This window comes from Tilletiaria anomala (assembly GCF_000711695.1).
Source record: "Tilletiaria anomala UBC 951 chromosome Unknown K437scaffold_16, whole genome shotgun sequence".
NCBI lineage: Eukaryota > Fungi > Basidiomycota > Exobasidiomycetes > Georgefischeriales > Tilletiariaceae > Tilletiaria > Tilletiaria anomala.
In genome coordinates this window covers 139,897-166,616 of record NW_013547006.1, presented here as the reverse complement: position 1 = coordinate 166,616, position 26,720 = coordinate 139,897, and the positions used below count along the sequence as shown (strand labels likewise).

The 26,720-nt window shown below is 56.9% G+C and overlaps 10 protein-coding genes across 10 annotated transcripts; 4 read left to right on the top strand and 6 right to left on the bottom strand.

Annotated features, from left to right (window-relative positions):
* Nucleotides 1-501: 501 nt before the first annotated feature.
* Nucleotides 502-2,035, top strand: K437DRAFT_254845 (uncharacterized protein). The gene is made up of 2 exons (XM_013389314.1): nt 502-910; nt 1,131-2,035. The coding sequence occupies exons 1-2, from the start codon at nt 550-552 to the stop codon at nt 1,976-1,978; spliced, it is 1,209 nt and encodes a 402-aa protein (XP_013244768.1). The 5' UTR covers nt 502-549; the 3' UTR covers nt 1,979-2,035.
* On the bottom strand, nt 2,024-3,839 carry K437DRAFT_221516 (glutathione synthase; the record flags this gene model as incomplete). Its single annotated transcript, XM_013389313.1, has 2 exons — nt 2,024-3,370; nt 3,435-3,839. 2 exons carry the CDS (start codon nt 3,837-3,839, stop codon nt 2,024-2,026), a joined length of 1,752 nt encoding a protein of 583 aa, XP_013244767.1.
* A 362-nt stretch (nt 3,840-4,201) lies between these two features.
* On the top strand, nt 4,202-5,313 carry K437DRAFT_277806 (ribosomal protein L39e; the record flags this gene model as incomplete). Its single annotated transcript, XM_013389312.1, has 3 exons — nt 4,202-4,204; nt 4,566-4,624; nt 5,220-5,313. 3 exons carry the CDS (start codon nt 4,202-4,204, stop codon nt 5,311-5,313), a joined length of 156 nt encoding a protein of 51 aa, XP_013244766.1.
* Nucleotides 5,314-5,554: 241 nt separating this feature from the next.
* Nucleotides 5,555-8,552, bottom strand: K437DRAFT_51636 (uncharacterized protein). The gene is made up of 5 exons (XM_013389311.1): nt 8,357-8,552; nt 8,057-8,226; nt 6,820-7,989; nt 6,271-6,724; nt 5,555-6,185 (listed from the first exon to the last, which is right to left on the bottom strand). The coding sequence occupies exons 1-5, from the start codon at nt 8,412-8,414 to the stop codon at nt 5,677-5,679; spliced, it is 2,361 nt and encodes a 786-aa protein (XP_013244765.1). The 5' UTR covers nt 8,415-8,552; the 3' UTR covers nt 5,555-5,676.
* An 860-nt stretch (nt 8,553-9,412) lies between these two features.
* K437DRAFT_221497 (RNA-binding domain-containing protein) lies at nt 9,413-10,280 on the top strand (the record flags this gene model as incomplete). Its single annotated transcript, XM_013389310.1, has 3 exons — nt 9,413-9,481; nt 9,559-9,880; nt 9,955-10,280. 3 exons carry the CDS (start codon nt 9,413-9,415, stop codon nt 10,278-10,280), a joined length of 717 nt encoding a protein of 238 aa, XP_013244764.1.
* Nucleotides 10,281-10,554: 274 nt separating this feature from the next.
* Nucleotides 10,555-13,078, bottom strand: K437DRAFT_254839 (uncharacterized protein). Its single transcript, XM_013389309.1, has 7 exons — nt 13,051-13,078; nt 12,928-12,985; nt 12,716-12,773; nt 12,472-12,557; nt 11,877-12,381; nt 11,576-11,770; nt 10,555-11,224 (listed from the first exon to the last, which is right to left on the bottom strand). The coding sequence occupies exons 2-7, from the start codon at nt 12,978-12,980 to the stop codon at nt 11,006-11,008; spliced, it is 1,116 nt and encodes a 371-aa protein (XP_013244763.1). The 5' UTR covers nt 12,981-12,985; nt 13,051-13,078; the 3' UTR covers nt 10,555-11,005.
* Nucleotides 13,079-13,449: 371 nt separating this feature from the next.
* Nucleotides 13,450-14,875, top strand: K437DRAFT_254838 (transcription factor IIA, alpha/beta subunit). The gene has a single exon (XM_013389308.1). The coding sequence runs from the start codon at nt 13,654-13,656 to the stop codon at nt 14,554-14,556; it is 903 nt and encodes a 300-aa protein (XP_013244762.1). The 5' UTR covers nt 13,450-13,653; the 3' UTR covers nt 14,557-14,875.
* Nucleotides 14,876-15,230: 355 nt separating this feature from the next.
* Nucleotides 15,231-15,613, bottom strand: K437DRAFT_217678 (uncharacterized protein; the record flags this gene model as incomplete). Its single annotated transcript, XM_013389307.1, has 2 exons — nt 15,231-15,311; nt 15,392-15,613. Coding segments are annotated over 2 exons (303 nt in total), but the record flags the coding sequence as incomplete, so codon positions are not given.
* A 5,228-nt stretch (nt 15,614-20,841) lies between these two features.
* K437DRAFT_254837 (uncharacterized protein) lies at nt 20,842-24,721 on the bottom strand. The gene is made up of 2 exons (XM_013389306.1): nt 21,739-24,721; nt 20,842-21,649 (listed from the first exon to the last, which is right to left on the bottom strand). The coding sequence occupies exons 1-2, from the start codon at nt 24,579-24,581 to the stop codon at nt 21,004-21,006; spliced, it is 3,489 nt and encodes a 1,162-aa protein (XP_013244760.1). The 5' UTR covers nt 24,582-24,721; the 3' UTR covers nt 20,842-21,003.
* Nucleotides 24,722-25,321: 600 nt separating this feature from the next.
* Nucleotides 25,322-26,566, bottom strand: K437DRAFT_254836 (SMAD/FHA domain-containing protein). Its single transcript, XM_013389305.1, has 3 exons — nt 25,915-26,566; nt 25,681-25,843; nt 25,322-25,576 (listed from the first exon to the last, which is right to left on the bottom strand). Exons 1-3 carry the CDS (start codon nt 26,075-26,077, stop codon nt 25,429-25,431), a joined length of 474 nt encoding a protein of 157 aa, XP_013244759.1. The 5' UTR covers nt 26,078-26,566; the 3' UTR covers nt 25,322-25,428.
* Between the last annotated feature and the right edge of the window lie 154 nt (nt 26,567-26,720).

Genomic DNA, 26,720 nt, shown 5'->3' with positions numbered 1-26,720 from the left:
TGGGTTCAGTGCAGCTGCGCGACAGTGGTAAACCGGTATGCAAGTTAAGAGTTAGCCGATATCCAAAAGTGAGGGAAGCACATTTAACTCCACGATGACGAACTGTAGTGGCTACGCCACCGGATGCGAAGGCGAACTCAGGGTAGAGGCACGCTTCACACCGCTGCACCGCTGCAGGCGGCCAGCAGGCGCAGTCCATACGATGCGTGAAAGAATGCACGGAAACCAGGCGAGTGCATCTTGGGCAGAGGAACCAAATAAGCCTGTACATCTAATCACAAGTTGAGCATCTAAAGACAAGCATGCACGATGATGATCTCGCAACCTTGGAAGTAAAGACTCGGTCCATCGACATCATCACGCATAGGCGAATATAGCGGAACAGTGACACGCGGCACTCCACAAGCCAGCTGTGATTTGCTTTGTGGGGTGTGTGGCTCATGCCGATCGCATTCTCTTTCTTCTCTGCCCTTTCCATGTCGTCCGTCAAGCACAGAATGGGGCAGGCTGTGACCGCTAGCCTCGAAAGTGCGGAGGTAGTGCGCACCCATGAACCCGATTCGACAGCGGCTGAGCGTCTCGAAGACCTTTTTCAACCAGGATCGCCCTTTCCTTCGAGCCGTCGAGCGTCGACTAGCGCGTCTCCAGCCCACCGGGCCGGCGGCAGCCGCAACGCTTGACTCGGATCTGGGGTCGGGTGAACCAGCAAGTCATGGGCGTGATTTTCGTCCTGGCTGGGATGAATGTCGGTGGCTACTGCAAGAAATCAAACGGCGGCGCGGAAATGATCAGATTCATGAGCGCCTCCGGAGGGGTAAGGCTACACCCCTAGATCGCAGCGAACGACGCAGCCTTCTCTCCATGATGCTCCGCATCACGAGGGCCAACGAGCCAATCGCATACGTCCTACGTGAGTCTCCATCCTGGGTGTGTTGGAGGCGCCGCAGACAGAAGTCATCATTGGTCAAGCCTGCTCGCTCGGAGTAGGTCCAGCAGCTGTATTTTTTGAAACGAAATGGAGATATCGTTGTGTCACAAGGTCTCGGCTCACAGCAACAGCATGATTTTCACTTTGGAGACATCTCGATTCTGACATGTGCGCTTCCTTTTGTACGCTATTAAAAATTCAGAGAATATGCCATTCGGATCCTTAGACCTGGCCGTCCGTCCTCCTACGCTCATCCCGCGACCCGAGACGGAAGATTGGGCATGTGCTCTTTCCAAGCAGCTCATCGCTGCGCTTGGACGTTCAAGTGTCGCTCGCGAAGAACCCTTTCGCATCCTCGATCTCTGCTGTGGCAGCGGGTGTATTGGTCTCTTGCTGCTACACGACTTGCACATCGCAGGCATCAAGAATGTCGCAGTGACCCTAGCAGACCTCAAAGAAAGTGCACTCGACCTAACGATGGAAAATGCGCAGCGCATTGCGGCAGCTGCTGGGACCCCAGACCTAGCGCAGACAGTCACTGTGACGCAAATCGACCTCTTCTCTGATGGGAATATTCGAGACTTGCTCGGTGGTGCTCCAGGAAACCAACAGCAGAGCCAGCTGGACGGCGCGCGCTTTGACCTTCTTGTGTGCAATCCACCATACATTCCTCCAAACGACTGGCCTGGACTTGATTCTTCCGTGAAAGAGTGGGAGGACCCAGACGCACTGATCGGCGTGCCACGGCATGCCCGGCTTGAGGATTCAAATACTGCTGGCAGCGACGGCGAGCAGGGTCTCGTCTTCTACCGACGCCTCGCTGAACTGGCACCGCGTCTTTTGCGTCCTGGCTTCCATGTGGTTGAATCTACAAGCGTAGTCGACAGCAGAGATTCGGATACGAAATCTGCAGTTTTGCCTCAAATCGTCCTTGAAGTCGGCCAGGGACAGGCATCCGCCGTGCAGGAAATGTTGGCAGGGATGAACAGCGCAATTTGGAAGGACGCTTGGGGAGTCGACAGGGTCGTCGCTGCCTCTTTTCGCCAGTAATCACTGTTCTCCTCCACGCTGTACTTTCGCTGCGGGATGTATCTATTACACCAAATACGGGCTATCGATAACGCTGAAGCCAACAGCGACTCCGCCTTCATCGCTCTCCCTCCCCTTGGTCCTAAGCAAATGCCCGCCTGATCGGCTTTTGAGCACTTCAATAGTGTCCGCTTGCTTCCCTTGGGCGAAGAGGCACGTCCCATAGATACCCAGCTCGCTGACCACATCTGGTGCGAGCGCCGCGCTGGCGTCTGCGCCGGCACCCGCTTTCATCAGCAAATTACCGAGGCCGTTCGGCGGCTGAATGAGGCTCATGAGGATGTATCCTTCTCGCTCGGGAACTGCATAGCTTTCCCCTCGCTTCGCGTCGCGGTCAATCATTGCCTTCAATGCTGACGGAATGTCTTGCTTGTAGATGTTGTTGCCGCCACCTTCCCGCTGCGGCTTCAGCACGAAACGATGTGGGTCCCGCATGGCGAGGTCGTACCCCTTCTTTCCGAGTTCGGATCGGGGATCCAGCGGGTACAGCTCCGTCCAACTCGCTCGCAAAGCCTCAACGTCTTCCGGCTTCCACTTTTGCGTACCCGATCCAGAAGGCTGCAGCAGGAAGCGCTCCAGTATACCCTCCTCCGAAAGTACCTGCTGCACCTTTTTTGCACCCGCCAGCTGCAGCGCGACGCTGGGACACTTGATCGCAGCGCTGCGTTCGAGAAGCTGCCTGACATCCCACGCTTTCTCATTACCGAGACCTTCGTAGTCCGTCGGCGTGTACCCCGCGCGGAAGTAAACGACTGACACTTCCAGCTGATCGGGATCGCTGTCGTTTTGAGATGACCAGGGGGCAGAGATGAATAGTTCGCGCTTGGGCAGACGCAAGCTCGCGGCGTGTTCTTTGACTGTTGACGCCAGCTCGGCAAGTGTCTTGCGCACGCATCGAATGCCATGCGCATTCAAGAGCTCGTACTCAATCGCTCTCTGATCGAATGCATTTCGCTCGTTGGGCTGGATGACGAAGAGAATCACCGGGTCGGTGAAGGTGTGCGTACCCGGCATCTCCGAATTGTAGGCCTGGTGCGCATCTGCCAGACCTTGGGCCAGGGTCTTGAGAGCGTCGTTCTTTGGCAGAGAGTCGAAGTTATCCTCCTTGGCTTTCCCCTTGCGAGATTGGATGTGCCCAAAGTACGAGCCAGTGGCATGCGCAAGATGCTGATGCAGCTTCGAAACGAGATAACAAAGCGGGCCGAAGGAGGAAGAGATCGTGTTGAACTCTACCTGCTTGATGGTCAGGTCATGAGATTGGTCTGTGGTCGATGAAGCTGATGAAAAGTCGCCTGACAGCAAGGAAGTATCATGCAGGAGGTAGTCCGATCGGAAGAGGCCGAGTTGCCGTGGCTGGAGCAAACAAAATGGATCTGAGCGACAGATGTCTCGCATCTGGCTAAGGCCAGGTACTCACCTGTGCCAGACCTTCCTTCATGACGTTTTGATACACATCCCATAGCTTCGCTTGAAAGTCATCAACGTGAATGACATTCTGTTTCACATAAACGTCTTCGAGGAATTGATGATCCAGCGCCACGCGGGCGTACAGTTCGTTCAATATTGGTTGCAGCGACTTGGCGTATGCGAAGAGTCGCGCAGGGAAAGGCGAGGGTAGAAGGGAAAATGGCGCATGGATGACCGAAGTCGTGTTGACTACCTTTTCGCTTGCCGGTATCAACGGACGATACACCAGTCCATGCGCGAAGGCATAGTCCGTTGCCGAGTTGCATAGGTGCGAGATTTGTGCGCGCGTCAGGCCAGCTGGAGGCCAAGCCGGTAAACACTGGTTGGAGATCGAGGCAGCAAGCTCATCGGACATCTTGACACAAGAACTACCAGCGTTGACAGTGAGCCGCCCAGCGACGCGTTTGATGCCGTGGGTAGCAGCCCGGGCTCTTCCGATTTAGACGAGGATGAGGTGTGAAAGGACACATATGCGCTGTACGTGTCTGGATTCGCTCTCGATACCAGTCTATATGTAGTTCTAACCCCCATTGTTGTCTCTCATTGGGTGCCCGCTCTTTGATGATGAGCGGTGACGTTTCCTCGTCCGACGTCCTGTCTTGCAGACGTTACCACCGGTGGCGCGAGGGGCCCACTCACGACGCGCACTCTCATTCTGCGGTATCGCCGAAAGCACGTGACGCAAGCCGCGGAATGAATGAGACTCATAGCCGCCCCATGGTGACATCAAGTGCTGCGGCAACTCTGTCGGCGCAATAATTCAAACCCTGCGGGTTGCTGTTGGCGGAGCGCCAGCGCGAGCATCCAATGTGCTCGATGGTAGTCGTCAATAGACTTGGTGGTCTTTAACATCAATCATAGGGCTTTGGAACAACCAAGTGCTTTCTTCGTCAGATTCGCAAGGAGGTTCTCGCAAAAATGGTGAGTATCCTGACATCGCCGTGTTGCGCCATTCGAGTCACTTCGAAATGCGTACTCGCAGACCCAAGTCCGCAGTATCTCGACTGGACATGCGGCGACGGGCGGGAACTGGATCACACGGATAGGCGCTGATTCTTCTTGACCCTCCCCTTCGCTGTAGCCGTCGCAAAAGACTTTCAGGACTAAGGTCAGGCTGGCTAAGGCCTCCAGGCAGAACAGGTGAGCATTCAGCACGGCCTAAACGTCCACTTCCTAGCCTTGCAAACTGCCAGGGGAATAACGGCATAAGAGCTGGGGCATGGCGGCGAAGCGACAATGATGCCTGTGTAAAAGCGAGAGGAAAGGTCAAACAGTTGCATTTGGGCAACTTTGTAAAGTGTTGGTTCATGCAGGATGATGGCGGAGGCGAACACTGCGGCTTTCAGGCTCTTTAGCAGGGATAGTCCATGACAGGGGAATGGAAGGGGCTGCACGCAGAGGCCTCTGGTTCAGACTTTTCAGAGGTCGACTGTGCGGTGCCGATGATATGGGCATGGCAATTTCGACCTCACCAAATATGTCCGTTTGCCTATCGCTGGGCAGTCGCGGCAGCAAGTTAGACCTGTGATGGATGGGTCGAACGCGCATCTTGTGCACCGCGTTTGAGGACAACCGCTAGTTATCGGGAATAGACTGCGGAGGACTATGCGTTGCCAAGGGTGGTATGGAGAAGTGGTGCCGAAGAGCTGGGGAAATGCTTCTTGTCCTCTTCTACATCTACGTCTGCCATTGTAGAGTGCGAACGTCCTGCTAACCTCCAGCCCGACATCCACAGGCCGATCCCCAACTGGTTCCGCATGAAGACGGACAACAAGATCCAGTACAATAAGAACCGCAGGCACTGGAGGCGGACGAAGCTTAACCTCTAAGTAGGTTTCCCGGTCATCACGGAACACCTCAACACGCTGCGCCAGCACTGGCTCACGTCGTTCACGTGCTCTCGTCTAGAGCTCTGGAGGACCAGGATGACCACGTGTGTCATCTGCATGCCTTCGCCATCTCTGCACGCTGTGCGGGATTGTATTACTACCGCATGAATCGTTATGCATTCTAACAGCATTCGCACGATTGCTGAACATAAGGCATGAACATTTGTCCTATGCATATGCTTGTGTGCATGCCGTGATGAGAATAGATTGATGCTTGGAGTGGAATACAGGATGAAGAGATCCACATTTATGGGATCATTTCACTTGCATGCGTATGAACGTTCGTTCGCATCCTGAATGGTGTCAGACTATCGCAGTTGGTCGCCAAGGGCGGGCTTGATGCGGAGAATCGGAGGGGCCAGCGTTGGCATTGAGCAGCGGTTCGCCGCGCGCGTTCTTGAGTACGCTGCCGTTGATCGCGCTATCGTGATGCCCATTGAGAGCATGTCCGCCGCTGCCGTTGACGCTGCCATTCATCGAAGCTCCCGTGCCGCCATTCACAACCAGAACATCGTCACTTGATACGACTGGGTCGACCGTCGCGCCGGCGAGACCGTACTTGGTGACGGCATCAAGGAAGCCTTCCTCGCGTATGACATCGTAGATCTTTCCGAGCTTGTTGACGTCCATCTTGAACAGGGTCCGGCAGTCGCGCCGCGAGAGCTTGCCTTTGCGCCGGAGGTACTCGACGAGGATTTGCTTCTTGATCGTCAGATAGGCAGCCGGTTTGACGCGCACAGTCGAGCAGAGAACCTTTTCGTTCTCGGTGAGGAGGGATAAGTTGGGGTCATTAGTGAAATCCATCGGGCGAGCTTGAGAGATAATGACCAGGAAAAGTCAGCAACAGTAAAAACATTGGTGCCAAAAGGCGAGAAGCAATCAGACTGAAACACGCACGAGGTTTGCGGCCAAGCTTGCCCGTGGCGTCCGCCGCGTCGCCTTTCTTGCCACCCGTCGGCCCTGCATCGTCCTTACCCTGGCTCACGACACTGACCTCCCTCTGGCGCGCGGCAGCGGCCGCACTGCTTGCTTTAGACGCACTCTGTCGCGGCCCGCTCGGCAGGCCCGCAGCGACAAGCGGGAAAGCGGCGAGCCCACCCTCCGCCAGCGCTGCGGCTTTCTTGACTCGCTCTGTCCTCTCCTTTTCGTACTGCACGCCATCTTGCAGAGAAGTGATGCCCGCTTTGCGCCAGCGCTGCATCTGCCCAGCGGCCCGCCGTAATGCTTCTTCGTAGCATAAGCCATTGAGGAAGTCTTCGAAATCTTGCGCTGTCTGTAGCTGTGCGAAATGCCGTACGCGATTGAGCAGCTCGCGCTCCTCTTTCGGTCGGCGACGCTCTGCGGCTATGTTCTTTCGAATGGAAAAGCGGATTGAAGAGATATGAATAATGAGTAGCATCAGTGTGTCAGAACGACGTTACTTAACGTAGATATGCGGCTTCTCACCCTCTTGTAATCCATGAGATTGCGCTGAAACATAAACCTTTTTCTTCTCGCTCGCCGGTTGATGCGCTCGTTGTACATCTCCAGCACCGTCAGCTTGAGTTCGAGATCCGCGTCATCTTCGTCCCAATCCGCTGCTCGATCTTCCGTAGCTTGAGATGCATCACCCGCAGCCGCAGCAGTGGAAGATGCACCTGTGCCGTCTACCGCAGATGCAGAGGGGTCTGGCGCGCTCGCGTCTTCCTCGATAGCTTTTTTTTTGCCCTTGAGGTCCACGCTCGAAGATGCAGATGGCGCGGCGTTCGAAGTGGTGGTAGCAGCGGCCGTCTGCTCTGCTGCTCTTTTAGCAGCCTGCGACGAACTCTCGGCGACTGACATAGACACCTCGTCCCCTTGCCCGTCTCCTGTAACGGCGTTCGCTTGGCCCTTCTCCTTACCGTCCTCGGCTTCAGGCGCAGGAGTGTCTGTGTCGCCCGCCTCCGCAAGTCCTTTGCTCCCCGTACCAGCACCTGTTCTACTACCAACAGCGCCTCGAGCGCTGGGCGGCATACGCGCCATGCCCTGGACAGCCTTCTTCCCTCCTAACGCATCGTGCTCGCTCTTGATAAGTTCTCCGCCAAACTTATACACTCGGCCGAATTCCATGTCCTTCGTCAAGTTCTCAGCGTCCTGCTCGTACTCGTAGTCGAACTCGAGTCGACCAGGCATGAAACCCGCAATTTCCGAGTGCGAGGTGGGCGCCGAAACGAGTGGCTTGGTGAGCTTGTTGGGCTGGAAGTTGGCTTGTGCAATGCGTAGATCCTCGATTCGCTGTCTTTTGCGAGTCTGGAAGGCCTCTGCGTTGACGGACGGCTTGAAATGCATATTAGGCGCCACGATGGGAGTCGGACTACGTCGCCCTCGCAGCTCTTCGTCTTCTCGCACCCGGTCCGCACGTGCTGCTTGCGCTTCCTGCAAAACAGCTGCTGCTCGCCTGTCCCCTTCTTTCGTCCCATCTCTGCCTTCGAGGAAGACTTTGATGTAGTGCTTCTCGACTTCCTCCTTGGTGCGGTTGCCAATGTGGTCTGCAATGTCTGCCCAGTTACCCACACCATAGATCTGGCACCCGTCAATGAGGAGGAGCTCCTCGTCTGCACCCCAGTCATCGCAGAAGATGGGGTATGCATGTTGCTCCTGTGTATACAGCGTAAGAGATGAGTGCAACGCTCGTAGGTACATCTTTCTTCCATTGGCTACTCACTACGATGCGATAGTTATGCCACGCCTTGTGTTGTCTGACCTCTATACCGGCACAGAAGCAGCTGCCGCAGAGATCAAAGTCCTCGCAGCCCCCTGCGCATCTGACACGAACGGTGAGAGTGATGTCGGCTCCGCAGGCATCGCAATGATATCTTATCCCTGGTTCGACGGCTGTTCAGAGAGTTGAAGACCATGTCGTTTAGCCAAGTAGAAAGTCAAAACGAAGGAGGTCAGTCAGCATGCGGAGAGGCATACAACACCTGGCCGACGGACGCCGGGGTAGGTCACTTTGACGACTCACCCAGCTTGCGGTCATCAGGCTTGGCTTGGACCTTGTTCTTCCGATGACTGACAGTCATCGTGTCTGTGCAAAGCGATGGCCGCCTGAGACCTTAGCACGTTCTCGTTGAATAGAGCCAGAGTGCTAGACTCCACCCACGCCGACACCCTCGGCCGAACTGAGCCAGGCAGCGCGCAAGATTCCGTGGGCGAGACACGCGACACCTTGTGCATGCTCTCCGCGGTGGACCTGTCGCCGCTCTGCTGGGTGGGCGGCGAGACAATTCGTTGTGTGTAGCTGCTGTCTTCAGAACTTGTATGTAGGACAAGCAGCGTCGGCGAACAAGAACGTTGTGATGTGTGGGCGCGGGCAAAGGAGGGTCGAGCGCAAGGTCCCGATCACCACACCCGGCGACTTTCAGCGCAAGCTCCGTCCTACAACCAATATGGCCTTTGACAACGTGTTTTGCGGCCAACAGGCAGCTGTTGCGCACCAAAAAAGCAGCACAGTCAGCCAAGGGGGTGGCACTGATGCCGCAGAGCGTGCCAGCTGCGTGCTATACTTATGCCAATCAGCGAGCTAGCTTGGTGGTGAGGTAGAGGACATGGCCATGAGGTGGTTGGCGAGATCGTGGTTCAACTCGTGTGGTAGCGTGAGGCTGGGATCAATCGAGTGTCGTGACTCGCCTCAGCTCTCCCTCCCATCTCTCGGCTGGGCTGCCGTGCTGCGCCCAAAGGAGAAAGTCAGCCAGTCTGACTGCTCTGGAGCCCTCCGGGTACCAAGGCATATCACACGGGCACTGCGCCCCGTGCCCCGGCGTCTTTTCGCCCGCGCATCCAGGTTTGTTTAACCCTAATACATTGCGCTTTCATACACCCGAACCTTACCTGCGCGCTTTCTCACTGGGCCTTCGATCTACTTTGACTCCATTAATATGAAGGTCCGCCCTGCGTACTCAATACGTCGAGCAAGCTGCGCAATACAAGTACAGACCAGGGTTGTCGCAATCGACAGGTTCAGAGGCAGTGGAAGAAAGGAGACAACGGTAAGAGAAGCACGACACGAGAGACAGCCACGATGGCATCGTATCTAGCCAGCATCTATGGCACGGAGCAGGACAAGGTGAACTGCTCATTTTACTACAAGGTGAGGCCCACCCCTTGTGATGCTCTCGTAAGCATCACCACTTCTTCTGCTGAGCATCACTTACTTTGAGTTTCCAGATCGGAGCATGTAGACACGGCGACCGCTGCTCGCGAAAGCACACCAAGCCGCCCTTTTCGCAGACGATCCTCATCTCAAACGTGTACGCCAACCCGAAGCATACCGATCCCAACTGCACGCTCTCGGACGAGCAGATCCAGACTGGCTTCGACAACTTCTTCGAGGACTGGTACGCGGAGCTGGCAAAGTACGGGCATCTGCTCGAGATGCACGTCTGCGATAACGTAGGGGATCATCTGATCGGGAACGTATATGCGCGGTATGAGTGGGAGGAAGAAGCGCAGCGAGCGGTAGATGCCTTGAACGACCGATGGTACGATAGTGAGTCTTTTCTATACCCAGACTCTAAGCCCCTGTTGCCTTTTAAAGCATGCCCTAACCCCCTCGACTCCAAGATCGGCCGCTCTGGGCCGAGCTTTCTCCGGTCACTGATTTCCGCGAAGCGTGCTGCAGACAGAACGAGACGAACGAGTGCAACCGCGGGGGGTTCTGCAACTTTATGCACCTGCGGCACCCGACCAAAGGGCTCATCAAACAACTCGAGCACGAGCAAGCCGTCGAGCTGCGTTACAAAAAGGAAGCACAGCACGCCGCAAAGGAGGCCGCTGCCGGAGGCGGATGGAAAAAAAATCTCGAAGAGCAAGGCGCAGGAGGATGGAAGAGCGCGCCGAGCGGTGGCGATTGGCGCTCAGGGCCATCAAGCAGACCGGTGGCGACTTGATCGCTTCCAAGGGCTCTTTCTCAGGCATCTGGTGTGGGAGGTGAGGTGCCGGCTGCAAGGTGGCGCAACACTTCAGTTTGACGTGCGACGTCCTGTGCCATGCTGCATATACTACGCGCCCTGGGCATTCCGATGCACCAGCGTTCATGTGGTCATTCCATACCACTACTATCTCATAGTTACCGCCGCACCCGACTCTGGCGTCGCGTTTAGTCAGATGATAACATAGTGCCCCCCACAGATTCGTGGGAGAGGCAGCAGAGGAGCGACGACGAACAAAGAGGGAACGAAGAACACTTTCGAAAAAATACAAAAAGATTTCAGGAGCGGGGTGGTACGGAGATGTTGGAGATTCAAGGCCTTGACGCGTGAGGTCTCCTTGCGCGAGTCGATGGGCTATCCATCATGCACACGCGCGCGCACCGCCCTGGGACCCATTTATCTTGAATTGCTGTGTATTGCCAAGACTCGCGGCCCAGCAGCGATATGTACCAACATTGCATCCGCCCCAAGCGGTGTTCATGTGGCATGCTGCTCCGAGGTAGATCCAGAGATGGCGGATATGTAGAATTTTTGGGATGCAGCAGATCCTTTTCCACGCATGCCTGTGAACGCAGCCTGAGGCGTGCGGCCTGCCGCTGAAGCACTGGCTCCGCGGGCGGCCTGGCAACACAGAAGCGCTACGCAGTACTCCTTGTCCTCGAATTTCCGCACGCAAAATCGGCTCATGCAGCCGCAGCTGGAGCCAGAGTCTCCGCCTCCGACTTGTCTTCGGCACGCGCAGATGCCGGCGCAGCATCGCCGTTCGGGACAACAGCCGCCTTCTCGCTCTCCTTGCTCCCCTCTGCTGCTGCCGCCTCCTTGTCCTGCTCGGCGCCGTCGGCAATAGGCGCAGTTGGCGCCGAAGGAGCCGCACTGCTGCTGTTGCCACTGGCCAGAGTGTCCTGCAAGAAGAGCGAATGTCACAAGCATCCGAAGTCAGCCTCTGTTTCCCTTTTGCACCATATCGCTTGTATGAAGTGGGATGAACGCTGGACCGCAAAGACGCGTCCACATTTCCGCTCGGATTTTATCGTGCAGGGGTGCGCTCGAAAACTTAACACGTCCCTGCATGCGTTCCGACGCGCCCACTTCCTTCCACATTAAGTTTCACACTGCCTTTGCGATTCTGATCCGCTCGACACGATGCCGAGGCGACCGCTGAGGAGGCGCGTGCGCGTGTGCGATCGGACGCAGTCCCCATCAAAACTCCCGCGTCACACGCAGTCTTAAAATCCATCGCTCCTCCTACTCACAGCCCATTTTGAGTAGAGCTTGTCTGCCCTTGACTTGAAATTGTATTTGCTCTCCGCATCGGCCGGGATCTCTCCGTCTTTGAGACCGATGATCTTCTTGAGCACCTTAAGGATCTTGGAGTCCTGCAGTTGTTTTTGCGTCATGTCGGTGTACGCCTCGAGTGTCTCAAACACTTCGCCGGATTTGTCCATCGACTGTTGGCGAGTTTAGCGAGACGACGCAGGGCGGCGTCCCTTCCAGCGTCAGCAAAAGCTATCTCGTTGGTGAGCGTCTGGGTCCACGTTTCTGCACCAGACTCACATCCTTGAGCACGCCGTCCTTGCCAAGGAAGTTGCGTTGCAACTCATGCCTCCATCCCTTGACCTTCTTGCTCGCAGGGCCGAGCTCTGCTCCATCATCCTTGTCGTCGTCCTTTCCGCTACCCGCGCCGGAACCATCCGCCTTGCGCTTTTTGCCCGTTTCTGCTTTTTTGCTCTCGCCCGCCTTGGACGCCTTCTTCGCCCCCGAGGAAGACGACTTCTTCGATGACGCGCTCGCCTTGGTGCTACCACCAGACGAGGACTTCCTCTTCTTGGATGCTGGCTTGTCTGCGTCGTCATCAAGCTCATCCTCGTTCTCGGCAGCTTCGAGTGCAGCTTGCTCGGCCTGGCGCTCCAGCTCGTCAGCTTCCCGCTGCCACGCATCTGGGTTCAGCGCGGTCTTGTACGCTTCAAGCAGATCGCCTTTTGTGTGCGTCTTGTCATTGATGTATGTTTCAATGTCATCCCGTGACAGCGGTTTCAGCTCCCGGCCACCGAGGAAACCGCTGATGAGCAGAGCAGCAGCGCGAAGGAAAGCCAGGGTGAGCATCGAACGCGTCTCTGGTGCACAGCAATCGATTCGAGGCGTTACGCACTAGTTGGAGTCGGGAATGAAGCGAATAATCTTCTGGTTTGCGCCACGCTTTTGCTTCATCACGTTTGTTGGCGCCGTATCGACGACCTGAAGAACGGAAAGCACAACATGACGCGTCCGGTGCGAGTGGCCAATGTCAGCAACTCGGCAAAGCATCAAAAGGGAGCAGGCGAAGACAACCTGTACACGCGTCATAAGGCGCGATTTCTGGCACAGAGGGAAGAGGAACGCGTAGCGCAACTCACCATACCCGGCCAGAAAGGGTAACCGGGAAGCTTGGCGAGGACCAGGTCTCCGGCGTTGCTGTAGGTAGGAGGGCTCATCATGCGCGTCAGCTCGCAGCGCAGTGTACGACGCGGCGCATCCGTCCCTTGCACCGCACTCGTAGAGGAGTCGTGCCGAGGGGAGATAGGACGCGTCCATTGTGCCACAGGAGGGCGACAATCATGACACTCACAACTGGGGCAGCGCGCTGCCGGAGCCGTTCTTCTTGCCCTTGCTGGCGACCATGATGGCTGAACGCGTTGGGAAGTGGCGTTCAGCGCGTGTGATGGGGGCTCGGGGCTCGGGTGCCACTTACACACAGCGTCTCCCCGAGAGCAGAGCGATGGATGCGAGGAGGGTGTGGGGTGTGCTCCGTTGGGTCGGGCATGGGGTGGATGCAATAGAAGAAGTGGTGGATGGATGGAATCCTCGCCTGCGTTTGCACACTCGCTATTCGTCACGCGCTGTGGCCATCGGTCAGAGTGCGTTGCGGGCTGGCTGGAGCGCGTCTCCCTCTCGCAGGACACTGCCGCAGTGCCCGGTTGGAGTGCTTTACTTTAGGTATAGTCAGCCAGTCACGTGCACATATGTGCATCCGCGCAGCTCTCTCTTGGAGTCTCTCCATCGCTGGACCACTTCGATGCTGCCCCTGCCAACTTGCCCTAATTATGCCACCACCCATTACCCTCGTGTGACCATCGCTCGTCTGTCCAACACACGAATAGCCGCCCTCCCTGCGGTTCGTCTGTCTGAAATAACGGTGTCCTCTGGCCGCTGCACCGTCTTGGCCTGACCGACCATGAGTAATAAACTGGTGGTGAGTTGATCGTCCCGTCGCGAGCGTACCGGACACGCAGCTGTCCTTTCCCCCGCACGCGCCTCGCGCCTCCTCCTTCCTGACTCTTATTACCTGTGTGCTATGCTCTGTTCCCTGTCGTCGCCACGGCCGCACGGGAAACAGTCATCGACATATCGCACAGTGATCGACGATGTGATTAACAACGTTCGGCAAGACTTTGACGACATGGGCATCGAGAAGGAGGTGCTCGAAGAGCTGCAGCGGTCCTGGGAGAGCAAGATCATCCAGTCCCAGGTCGCCGAGTTCGAAGGTGCTCCACCAATGCCGCCCAAGCCATCGAGGCGGGCGAAACGCGAGCAGGAAGAGAATGAGAGGCTGGAGAGGGAGCAACAACAACAACAGCAGCAGCTGGATGTGGCAGGCGCCGCAGCAGGGGCATACGCAGACGCAGACGAGGAGGAGGATGGGGAACGCAAAGCCAAAATGGCAAAATTGGATCACAATACAGCAGCGACACGTGCCGTAGGTACAGAGACAGAGGGGCCATCCGCCGCGCCGTCGAATGATAATGGGGTAGTGGCGGCAGAGAGCAGCAAGGCCGGCGCAGCGATTTCATCATCATCTGCAACAGCAGCAGCAGCAGCAGGGATGGCAGCCAATAGCAACGGCAAGCGAAAGCGATCACCAGGCGGCGCCGGCGTTGACGATGATGACGGCACGGATGACGATGCGCCTGTGACCGTGCCGTCTTCTTCAGCGCCCAATGGGAGCAACGCACCAGAAGGAGCAGCCAACGATGAAATCGGCAGCGACCTGGACGACTCGGAGGAAGAGGAAGATGCGGACGGTGGCGGTGCGGCCGGTGGTAGCGGGGCGGATGGCGACCAGGATATAGTGCTGTGCCTGTACGACAAGGTCACGCGCACGCGCAACAAATGGAAATGCGTGCTCAAGGAGGGCATCGCATCTATCGACGGCAAGGACTACCTCTTCGCGAAATGTACCGGCGAGTTTGAGTGGTAGCCGTAGCGCCGGATCACCAGATGAGCCTTTCGCGTCGTTGGCACGCGCGAGGGCATGCGCGCGCCAGCCTTGCTTAACTTTCTACGAAACACGACACCCGACGAAAAAGACACGCCGGACCCCATGCATTGGTAGTACCGTTGCTGTAAGCGAGCATTGTCATCAGCCATTTGATCAGAAGACGCTTTTGAGCATGCCTCTCGTCTTCGTCACTTGGAAGTTTTAGCAATAAATTAGCCGAATTAAAGGGGGTGACAAGAGTATGCGATGTCCCAAAAAGGAGCAACAGAGAAATACACGTGTACACGTAGCCGTAGTCATATAGCGCTCATACACAGAGATATTCTCTCGCGCGCAAAGGTACTGTCCTCGTGCGATATGCGGTACGTATCATGCAGCGCGTCGCAACGTGAGCGGCGCCTGCAAGCTCAAGAAGGGTAAAAGGCAGAAAGCGCTCAGAGCACCATGCCCCTGAACTTGCTGCTCGAGCTTGATCGCAATGAGTCTTTCGGTGATATTGGCGGCGTGTGCGAGTCGCCCTGTTGCCCAGCATCCATGTATGGGTCCGCAGCATGATTAGCAACATCGCCACCACCACCGCTTCCAACAACAGCGGCGACGTCTCCACTTTCATTGGCCGCTGCAGCTTTGGCGCCGCACGACGTGCTTTCGTGTTTGTGGTGTCGATTGAGCGCATCCAGACGCGCAAAAGTCTTGCCGCAGTACTCGCAGAGATGTGGACGAATGTTCAAATGCTGCCGAGATCAACATTGTCAGCGTCGCGTTGGTTTGAAAATGCCGCTGTTGCAGCAGTAGCAGCATGCGGATCACTCACCAGCTTCTGGTGGCGCTTTTGGTCATGAGCGCGCGCGAACGCGCGAAGGCAACCGGAATACCCGCACTTGAAAGGCTTCTCGTCGTTGTGCGAGCGAATATGGCCGTTCAAATTGAGCGCACGTGTGAAGGTCGAATGGCAGCCAGGGAAGGGGCACTGGAAATGAGCATCCGCTTTCCGCCTGGATACCGACGCGGCTTGCGTCTTGGCCGTCGTGACAGTCGCATTGACGGGCGAGTTGAGTTTTATGTCCGACGTGCTCGCCTCCCCTTCATGCGCTTCCAGGGAGCCATACTTCGGAGACGCCGTCCACACGTAGGCCACGTGGCGTGGCGACGAGCCGGTGCTTGACGCGGAGCGTGAAGACGCGTTGGACGTACGACGCCGGTGGCCGCCTTTGTAAGGGTGGTTCCGATGCAAGCTGGCAGAGCCTGCCGAATTCGGCGGCACGAGATGCCCATCGGGGCTGGTGAGGTGAGAGATCAGGTCGCCAGACCTGGTTGCACTCAAGTCTTCCGATCGGACTCCTTTGGAGTGAATTTGCCAAGCGCTGCGATCAGGTCGGTCCATCAGATTGTCCAAAACTTGTGATGGATAGGCATCTGATCCGGAAGGCAGATTCGGGAAGCGCCAAGCCGTTGGCGGCGACGTGCCTTGTGACGGCATACTCAATCCACCTGTTACAGGTCCGATGCTACCGCTCGAGTAGACTCGATCGTGCGAATAAGGAGCGCTCGAAGGGATCGAGCTGCGGCCGGCGCTGCGCGGCCGCATTAGCCCTGGATCACCGGGAGCCGGACTGGAGAATTCGGTCCTGCTTGGCGCTCCTTGCGACCTTGTCCAGCCATGCGGCCCTTCTGAGGCCGACAGCTCATGTCGCAAGCGTGATCGATCCATGGTGGAGCGCGTACCGCTGTCCTGCTCTAAATCCATCACCAGCAGCTCCTGCTGTGCATTGCTCTGTTTCCCGATTTGCGGTGGTAGCTGCTGCGACTGTCCACAGGCGTACGCGGTTCCACTCTGAACCGGCACACCGGCTTTGTTCTGGGCACCGGACGGCCACATGGCAAGTGCAGCTCCTGCAACTGACTGCTCCTGTGTCCAATCCTGCCCAACACCCTGCCATGTGGAGCCCATGAAAATCCCCGCGGGCGCAGTGAGGCCCGTCTTGCTGCCAGGCCCGCCCGAGAAAGACATAGCTGTCGCACCGGATGGTGATCTGGGCCCGATGTCTGAAATGGACCGCTTGCGGAGACCGCCACTGACATCCAGTCCGCACTTCCCAGAAGTCTCATGTCCTTCGTCCTTGTCAAGGCCCAAGAAAGCCTTGAGCTTGTCATACGAGTCCTCCCGCTGGGAATTGGCCTTGGCCCAGCCAGGTGTCCAGTTAGACGGCTGGTCCTTATCGAAACTGAGGAAGGCCTTGAGCTTGTCGTATGAATCTTCCCGTTGCGGCTTCTCGTGGGCAGGGCTTGCATACGTGTCGCCACTCCCCGGACCGCCAAGACCGCTACCGCTACCACCTGTGCCCAACTCCTTCTGCAGGCTCTGTGCAAGGTTGGCCATCATCTGCGGCACAAAGTCCTGCGCCGACGCATCCGCGGATGGACGTTGTCTGCCAAGATCCGTCAAGATGTAATTGGTATCGCCCCCAGAGACGCTCCTGCACCTGCTCTCCAGCAGATGCGCGTCGAGGCGGTGTGGCTCTTGTACCAGCCGAGCCTGCTGGAGCGCAGCAGCAAAGAGCAGGCGCTGTGACTCGGTATCTGAAGGTACTTGACGTGGTGTCACGAGATCCATCTGAGAGTGGTCAGGTGGTTGCGGCTGCGGGCCCTGCTCTTGATGTTGATGTTGCTCCCGCCCCTGCTGCTGCTGCTCTTGTTGTTGCTGCTGCTCGCCGGTCCCAAGCTGTAGATTGGCTAGCGGAACAGACTCTGAGTAAGTAAACTCGCTGCTGGGTTGCGACAAGGAGTTGAATTTGGCCGAGCCAAGCGGTTGAAGCGGTGTGGGTGCTGTAAGCAATGGGGCTCGCTCTTGTGGCTGCGAGTCCCCGGCTGGAATAGAAACGAGCAATGCGTAGCTCCCTGCGCCGTTTGTCGCGGCAACAGCCTGCATGTTTGCGGATGATTTCGATGAGCCCTGTAAGTCGGGTGCAAAGGTCGACCATTGACTTCCCTCCACGGGATTCGCAGCTGGATTCGATGGCCTAGCACCCGCACTAGCCGGCACGCGGGCTTTGAGAATCATGTCTGCAACCATGTTGCCGTCTAGCCCCTGCCCACCCTGCCACTGGGACGGATGCGACGCCGTTGCTGGCTCCCCATCCTTCCCCAATGGCGCGCCAGATTGCTTCTCGGTGGACGCATGTTCATCTGGCGGTAAGAATGTCTGGGCGAGGGTGAAATTGCCGCCGAATACGTCGCTGGAGAGGAGCGCTTGGTTCTGCATCAGGTTGTCGTACGTATCCTGCTGCGACGGATCATACGCAAGGATGCCGCTGTTTGCGGATGCGTTTCGCGCTCCAGCGCCACCATATTCATTGAGGTACACATCTTCTGCTGCATCCATCTGCGAGTCGAAGTCATCGATAGCAAGTTCGCCAAGACCAGAAATGGAGCTGCTGCGATCCCACGCATCACTGCTGTATGCGCTCTGATACGATGGCGTGTACGCACGGGGCACTGGATCGAGCAAATCGCTTCCCATAGCAACTGGTGCAGTCCAGAAAGATTCTCCGATTACCACGCCAGCGCTAGCCAAGGGCACATCGGCTCTCATGCCACCTTGTGGTTGTGGGTGTTGTTTCTGCTCATGCTCTAACGCATCCTCGGACAGCATGCTTGGCGGCGGGTCAGCTGAGCTAGTTGCCGTCACTGCATGAAGGCCGTGGAAGGGAATAATGAAAGATCAGGGCCACGCTCTTGCAGATGGACTGCGAGCTCAGAAAGATGACAATGGCGCGACATCACTCACGCCACGAAGGAAGGTTGAATGCACTGTTGCTGTCCTCCCGGGTCATACCTTGCATGGCCTGATCACTCGCTCCATCCTCTTTCCAGCCGTTCCCTCGTCCTACAGCGGAAGACGCGGCCTTGCTATCGTCTTCATCCACCGCATCGACTGTAGCTAGGGGCATCGCACCGGGAAGGGGAGACGCCATCGCGTAGGACAGTTCGAGATCCTCGCGGTACGGCACCGTTGCGCCTTACAAGCACCAAGCCCAATGGTGGATGGCAGTCGGACTGTATGGCATACAGCAGAAGACGATCTTACAAGGAGATGACAGGCTTTTTTTTGATGGAGGCAGAGAGCGACCAAAGAAAGTGTAAGGGTGTGGTGCTGATGGTGATGGTGATGGTGATGATACCGTTAGATGATGTCAGGTCGCTGATCAGACCAAACACTCACAAAGAGACATAGAGCCCTCTTCATCAGAGAGTCGGTTGTCGTGGTCGTCAGTGTGACTATGTACATACTCTTGTGTGACTGACTGGCTGCGTCTTGAACTGCCTTTGACGTTGTCTGTCTGTTTTCCCTTGCTCGACGTGCGGTGTGAGCGTGGGCTGGGACTGGCTTTTGGCGTAATTAGCGTTTCGGTCCCGGTTTTGAGACAGGCATCTGAGGCACGAAAAAAAGCCTCCTCTGCTGCTACTGGTGGATATTAAGTTTTTACCATGGTGTTAATTCTAATTCCATTCTTGACTGTCGTTGAACTTGGATAATTTTCAACAATTAAAATCCTCCCAATTTGCTCCAAACGCTGGCGTCCTTTCATGCATATTTGTATTTCGATTACACAGCTCGAGAGTTATAGCACTGATACAGCCTTTACTCATGTCAGTAACTCGGCGCTTGGAAGCTTGGATGGGCCTTGATACGCACTTACGTACCTTATTATCTGCTATTTGACGAGTGTCAGTCGCGCGTCCCCGAGTGCGGAGCGAGCACAGTGCAGTTGCCACCTTGCGCCTCGCAGACAGTCGCAGAGCCGAAGACGAGAAGCGGCTCTACGCTGCTTGGAAATGATGAATGAGAACCCGGGCGGCAGTCGGGAACACGGCTCAAAATCTGCCACCCTCGCAGACTGTACGCAAGCGTGTTCATAGCCAATAATACAGCCTGAAGAGAGTAGAGACGGGAGAGCAACTCTTCCCAGTTGTTGCCGTATGTACGCTGGCATCCTGCCTGCGATCTCCGGGGGCGAACAGAGGGCAGAAGCGTAAGGCGGGGGATGTTCGAAGGATGATTGCAAGATTGAGGTACCGATGAAGTCGGGGGAGAGAGAGACAGCTGGTGGAGGGATTGCCAGCAAATCACCGGAAACGAACACTGGGGCTTTTCAACTTTCCGGCGTATTAGACACTCCGTTCCGTGTGGTCCCTAGGCAAGCCGGGGGGTTTGGAATTTGGGCTCTGACCATGTTTCTGGCCTCGAAATTATTGCGCCCAGGTGGAGCACTGAGCACTATTCAATCGCACACGTTTTGGAGTTATCGTAAGTTTGTGGCATTGGGGTCATGTCTGGCGTTGCTCCAATGCTTGCGGACGCGGCTCGCATCGCCTTTTGCATTGGGACGCCTAAGGGGCTTTGTTGGCGACCGGTGAAGTAATGAAGGAGGGCGAAGCAGTCAAGCTGGGTAGTGCAGGGTGCGGGGCAGCGGTGAAAATGTGAAGGCTGCTGAAGGTGCCAACCACAATGGTGCCGCTTCCGCAAAGGCCTGTGTGGTGGCAAGTTCATACCTTACCATTCATACCCAATTCCACATGCCAACGTCAAGGCGTAGTCTGTCTGTGGCGAAGTTTGATTTTCCCGCGGTCGATGATGCATCCTCCCGCATCTCGACGCGGGCAGTATGCATGTACTAGTAAACAAACGCTCAGAACCCGACGATCCGAAAAATTGAACGCTGTTACTTGGATACTGGATATATACTGGCTTTTCATATCAACCTTCGATTTCTGAACACTGCTTTTTTCTTAATGAGGGGCCCGTGTCTCACTCGGTACGTTTGTAGTACACCGTGTTGTGATGTTCCCGCTGTTGGCACCGAACCCTTTTCGCATCTGACAGGCGCTGGCCTGCGCCGACTGTACATACTGACCACAGGCAGCCATAGGCCACGAGGAAGTATACCGTACATCGGGGGAAGTTTGCTGGATGATGTGTGCATGACGCCTGGGGATACGTACCATCTTAACGTGCCACATTCAGCCGTGCAGGCATCTCCCAGTTCAAGTCTTCGTTCGCACTTCGCAGGCAGCAGGATCGCAGCTCACATATCACATATCACGGCTCATAACTGCCAGCGCAAGAGAGCTGGCAGCAGCATGCTTTCATCAAAGGCTGTGCTGTAAGTGTCAGAGCCGAAGGGCCGTGGACCTAGTTGCCCCGGGAGGTGCTGTTTGCATGTGCAGAATGGCTGTGGCCCCAAAGTGTCCATACGTTGGTGATATACCTCAACCATGCTACTGCTTGCTTGCGACAGAAAACAATACAAATGGGTTCAGACTCGTAACAATTGGGCTGATGGAAAGCGCACACCGTGCGTATATGCCTTGATGCTGCGGATAAATGAGGGCGTTGGACTGTCCGAAAATGATGATGATGATGCTCTAATCCAGGATCATCTGATCTCGCGGGAGCGACGGCGCGCGCGGCGCCATCTGATCTGATAATGGGACTTTCATCGGCCCCTGGACCTCGAAAGGGCTGGGGAAGCCAGCCGCTTCCCATACGTTACTGCAAGATAGAATGTCGTCCAAGAACTCCTCTTGCGGCTCGGCGATGAGCGCACCGCGGATATCCATCACCTTGCGCGGCTCTGATTCGTCTTCGTCTGCAAAGGAAAGCCCAAGCGCAGATAGCGTCTGGCGCATGGCCGGCGCAGATTGCGACGGCGGCAGCAGATCCTCGCTCGTATCCATCGCCTGGTCATCGCCATCGCCAACCAGACCGATCAGCGGCCCAGACTCGATGGTCGGCAGCTCAAAGTCTGGCAGCTGGTCTAGCTCAGAATTCATCACGCCTAGTGCCATGCGGCGCTGTACGGCGCGCATGACGGGATGCTGGACAATATCGTCGATGCTCGGTCGAGCTTCCGGGCGCGAGTCGAGCATCGCAAAGATGAGCTCGACCAGTTGGTCGCTCAGATGCGAAAGGTCGACGTCGGTAAAGTCGTCATTGCGGAGCTTGAGCCATGGCTCGCCGTTGTCAGGCAAAACGACGTTGCCTCCAGCTTCCAGCATAATCAGGCCCAGACTGTTCACCAATAGGAGGAGACTAGCATCAGAAAAGAGAGGGCCACAAGCGAGAAATGGACTTGCCGACATGCTTGTAAAGCAGCTCACCTGAACATATCTGCCTCCTTGCCATACCGACCCTTGCTCATGATCTCTGGCGCGAGATACTCGCGGTCGCCTTCTCGCTCCAAACTCTGCTTCTTGCCGCGTCTCCGAACGGGTACCAACTCATCGTCTCCATCCCCGATCGGTGCAGCGGCGTGCACACCGGCACCTTTGAGTGTCGCCGCTGCTGGCATGAGGGGCCACCGCGTCGCAAAGCCAAAGTCGCCGACCTTGAGCGAGCCGACCTCGGTGATAAGCACGTTCGCAGGCTTGAGATCGAGATGCAGCACGCCGTTGCCATGGATGTGCTGCAAGCCAGCGCTGAGCTCCGCAAGGATTTTCCAGAGTCGCGGCTCGTCCAGGTTGCCCGCCATGCAGCCATACTCCTCCAGAAAGAACGCGAGTGTGCCCAGGCCGCAGAGTTCCGTCTGCAAGAAGAGATGTCCTCCTTCTTCCCACGCGTCAAGCAGATTGATGACGTTGCGATGTGCCTGACCATCGTGCTGGAGATGGCGGAGGATATCCACCTCCTCCATGCGCCTGAGCCTGTCCCGCGGGCCACCGAAGGCCTTCTTCATGCGCTTGACTGCAGAGATGTAGCCGGTCGTCTTGTCCTCCACCTTGAGCACCTCGCTGAACTCGCCCGTGCCTAGGACGGACTGCACGTTGAAGCTGCTTTGGAACTTGCTGACGTTGACGCCTTGCCTCGGGGACGCCAGCAGCAGCAGTGGCGAGCGCACGTTTCTGCTGCGTGCCCGCTCCCGCTCCCGCTCTTTGGCGTTCGAGTGCGACGTCGGCGACGGCGTCGTGACTAGCTGCGCCGCTTCGAACCACTTGATGGGCGTATGGTTGCGCGTCGGCGTCATTGGCACAGGCGCGATGCCCATGCCCATCCCAAGGCTCATGCCCAGACCCGGCGAAGGCGTCGGCCCGCCGTCAGTAGCTGTCGAGGCCGCATTTCCGCTGAATGTGGCTGCCGCCTGCTCTGTGGTCATGGACGTCTTGCGTTGCAGGCCCTGTACGCTCAGGGGCCGACTCCGGTGATTCATAAACTTCTGGCGGTTTGCGAGGAAGGAAGACGGTTCGCGCGTGAAGTGCGAATCGTTCGCGGCGGCGAGGCCGCTGATGGACGCGGCAGGCGTTGCAGCATCAAACGCCTGCGTCCGCGACAGAGCCGGTCGCACTGCCGGCTTCTTGGGTCGGTGGCTCCGCTCCAGCGTGCCAGACGCGTCCAGTGTCGGCCAGCCTTTCGCAGCACTGTTCTCAAAGGCATGTTGATCCACAGACATGAGCCCCAACGTGGGGCTGTCGCACGAGTCCTTCAGCAAAGGGGAGTGCGGCAGTAATACCGGCGAGGGCGAGTCGGATGAGGAGCGACTGGGAGGCCGCTCCGGTATGCCGAGATGCGTTCGCAGTGACGCAGGCGGCTTGAACGTCGTCGGTGCTGGCTTTTTGACAGGCGTGTCTGGCATGACGCTCGTATTCGCTGCCGAGATGGCGTGATGTGCTGAAGCGGCAGCAACGACCTCTCGTAAGCCGATCGCGGCTGCACTGCTCGTATTGAAGTTGGGCCGTGGCGGTAGCGGCTGCAAATACTCGCCAGACAGATCCGCCAGATCCCCCCGTGGGCGATTGCGCTTCGAGACGAGGCCAGTCGACATAAATGCGGCTTGAAGTGGCTTGACGTTCTTGAACTGCGGTGTGGAGAATTTCGGAATCGACTCTTGCGCCACGGGATGTTTCTTCAGCGGGCTCTCAGCAGGGTATAATTGCTGACACCCGATCGGAGCTGTTCGCTGTGAGCGAGCCGAGCTGGGTGCAGCACTTGGAGAAGAAGCGGCGGAGCCAGCATCGCTCGAGTCTCCTGTGAATGCCTCATTTGCGAGTGATGAGCGCTGGCGCGGTCCGAACCCTTGCGCCCCCAACACTCCCAGGTGCTTGGGCGTCGTCCCCTGTGCTTTGTCCTTCTGCGGTGTAGACTGCGTTGGAGCATTCGCCGCAAACTTTCCAGCAGAAGAAGGAGTCACGAATGCCAGCCCACTATCATCCGCCCTGAAGCTGCTGCTGCCGAAAGAGACACGCGATCGATCCGCGTGACGCGTTTCGAACAACCCTGGGTGCGCAAGCCGGTGCGCCTTCATGTGAGCCGGAGACTGGTCGACGTCTGCGACATCATCAGTCCACTCGGCGTCCCTTTCACCGATCGGCAAGCTAGGCGAGGAGATATCTCGTAGCGCGAGCTTGCTCATTGTTGACTGACGATTGCGACTCAGATCAGGGGCAGACTTGGATGGCGTTTGCTGGCAGCCAGGTGCTTGGTTCTCCCCTTGCGGCCGCTTCCGAGCAAAGTCAAACAGGGCACTAGCATGCTGTAGCTTCTCCTCTGCAGCCTCGATTCTCAATGCGCTCGCGCTCCTCGAGGACATCGGTTCAGCTGTCAGGAGAGTGTGCGAAGAGAAGGCGGACCCGGTCGAGGACGAGCGATTGCGTGCTGCGCTGGTGCTGGCGCTGCCACTCTGTGCTGCTGCCGCCAGCAGGAGCGATTTGCGCTTCGCAGGTGTTCTGTACGGGGAAGAAGGAGGCAGTGCGCTTGCAGACGTCTTGCTGTAGGGCGATGGCTGGAGGGCGGTGGAAGCTGCAGAATGATGGATGGTCGGGCCAGTCAAGGATACACTCCTGTCGGCCATGTTGGGCGCGAGGGTGAGTGCATTCCCAGCATGATCTGGCGTCACGTTGCCCAGCAGCGCAGCGCCTTTGCTGCGCTTGGAGAGCGACGCGCCTTCGGTTCTCGAACGTGAATGCCGCAGGATCCTGCTCGGTGCGGGTATTCGCGAGCCGGACTCCATCATGGCGAAGTGGGAGGCCGGGGATGATGTTGCATTTCCTCACTTGTTGTCGTGCGAAAGCGCGAATATACGAGCATATACACGAACGTGGATGCTCTTGTCCCCTTGGGTTTATGTGGGATGGATCTAGGAGACGCTGGGGGGGGCCCTCTACATGACGCGCTCCCAAACAAGATGTTATTATTAGAGCGAATGGTAAGCGTATACACGAAAACACGCGCCTGTGCACGCGGTGAGACGACAGACTCCGTGTTGACAGAGAAAAGAAAGAGCGGAGAGGGGCCGTGAGAGGACACACATCAATGCATCCGACGCGCAGCAGGAGCGCAGTAGCGCGGCCAAACCTCAAACAGTGAGACCCGTCCCGGGCGTCGCTTTGACAGCGACGCGTTCGTTGGCGCGCGCCTGCTTACGTGAGAAGGGGGGGCATGTCCCCTGTAATTCCCACCCATCACAACACCCCCCCCAATTGCTGGATTCTATATTGTTTGTAGTTCGCAAACGTTCAGACCAGTCATCCTACTTGTAAATCTTTTCATATGGGCTAGTTTCACGTTCTTGTCACCAGCAGTGAAGCTATCCTGGTCGGGTGCTTCGTCACGGTGGTCTGTGCAGGGTCCATGCCTAGAAGTGGGATAGGGTTGAGGGCCAGAAGGACCGCGAGCGGCGGGCTTCTCAAGCAATACACGTGTATAGACACTTCGTTGCGCGAAACTAAAGGGAACGAAGAGCGCCAAAGTGGACTGGACTGTCTTCACGCCGTCAGGCCGTATGCTACAGTTGAGAAAGGGGAGCTTAGAGCTTCGACTAATCTAACCTGACGGAATATTGCCATGCCATCGCTACATCACTCTTCAGCAAGGAGCACGTATTCTCGAGAGCTTGCTCCTAGGTGAATCGTGTCGCCGCTTTTGAGCTCGTAGTAACGCGATGGAGGGATGTCCTGGTCGTTCACTGCCGATCCATTGGCAGACTCGAGGTCGATCAAAAATGGCCTGATTGATGCACAGGAGGTAAGGAGCGCCGAGGAGTCAGGCTGACAGCTGTTCGCTCGAAAAGAGATCCACGCGAAGGACTCGGGTGTGCCGGGATCACTCACTTTACCCTTCGCTTCTCGTCGCCAAACTCGTTGCGCTCAACAATAAGGCGATACTGCAGCACCGCATGTTGTTTCGAGCAGGAAGGATGATCGATAGGAATATCCACCACCGCTCTGTCTCTTCCAAATAGATAGCACGATTGTCGAGAAATGTGATGCAGATCTGGATTGGGGAGGGACGTCAGACTACACTCTCGCTGCGTTTCAACGCATTCCAAAAGGGATCGAACTGACCGATCTCCTTGCCGTCCTTGAAAACGTAGAGACGCCACTGCTTCTTAGGCTTTCTTGAATCTGGTGGTTCGTGGTACTTGAGTGCGACACCGTTCACATTATTCGAAGCAGCCGCGAGTAACCCCGAGCGCTCGAAATTCGGCTTCGCCTCCGCTGTCTCCATCTCCCCAATTCCTCCTGGAGGTGCCGCAACATTAGCACCACTACCGCCGCCATTCCCCGATGCATCGTACCGGGCCCGCTCTCTCGCTCTGTCCCGTGAAAAGTCCGGCGACCTTGATCGCGGACGGCGAGGAGGCACATAGCGGTCGCTGCGCTCTTCGCGGCCATTGTACGGCCGCGACGAGGGTCCAGCTCTTGAGCTTTGCCACCCATCATCATCATCACCATGGTACCGATGAACACTTTCGTAGCGTCCCGAGCTCTCGTTGCGATCACGGCCTTCTGGAGATTTTGACCGCAGTGACCCTGTCCTTCGGCGCGAGGAGGGCGGCGCGTCCCATCTGGAAGCGTAGGCGCCGCTTGGGCAATCACCAGAGGTCGGTGAGCGAGGCATCTGCGGTACAGGTTGTGTACTTGCTGAGTGTTCGCGCTTGCTGAACCCTTTCCCTACTCTTGCATTTCAACTTGTCTGGAGTGTGCTGGATTGCTGCAGCCTGTTGCAGATGGTTGGAAGCACCAATCCAATGATGAATCGAATACTATATACGTAAGCAACTGAAAGGGTGTACCAGCTTTTCACAAGGAGAACGAAAAGAGTGGCGCAGTGGCAGGAAAAGTCCCCAAACCTATCTGCAGCTTCCTTG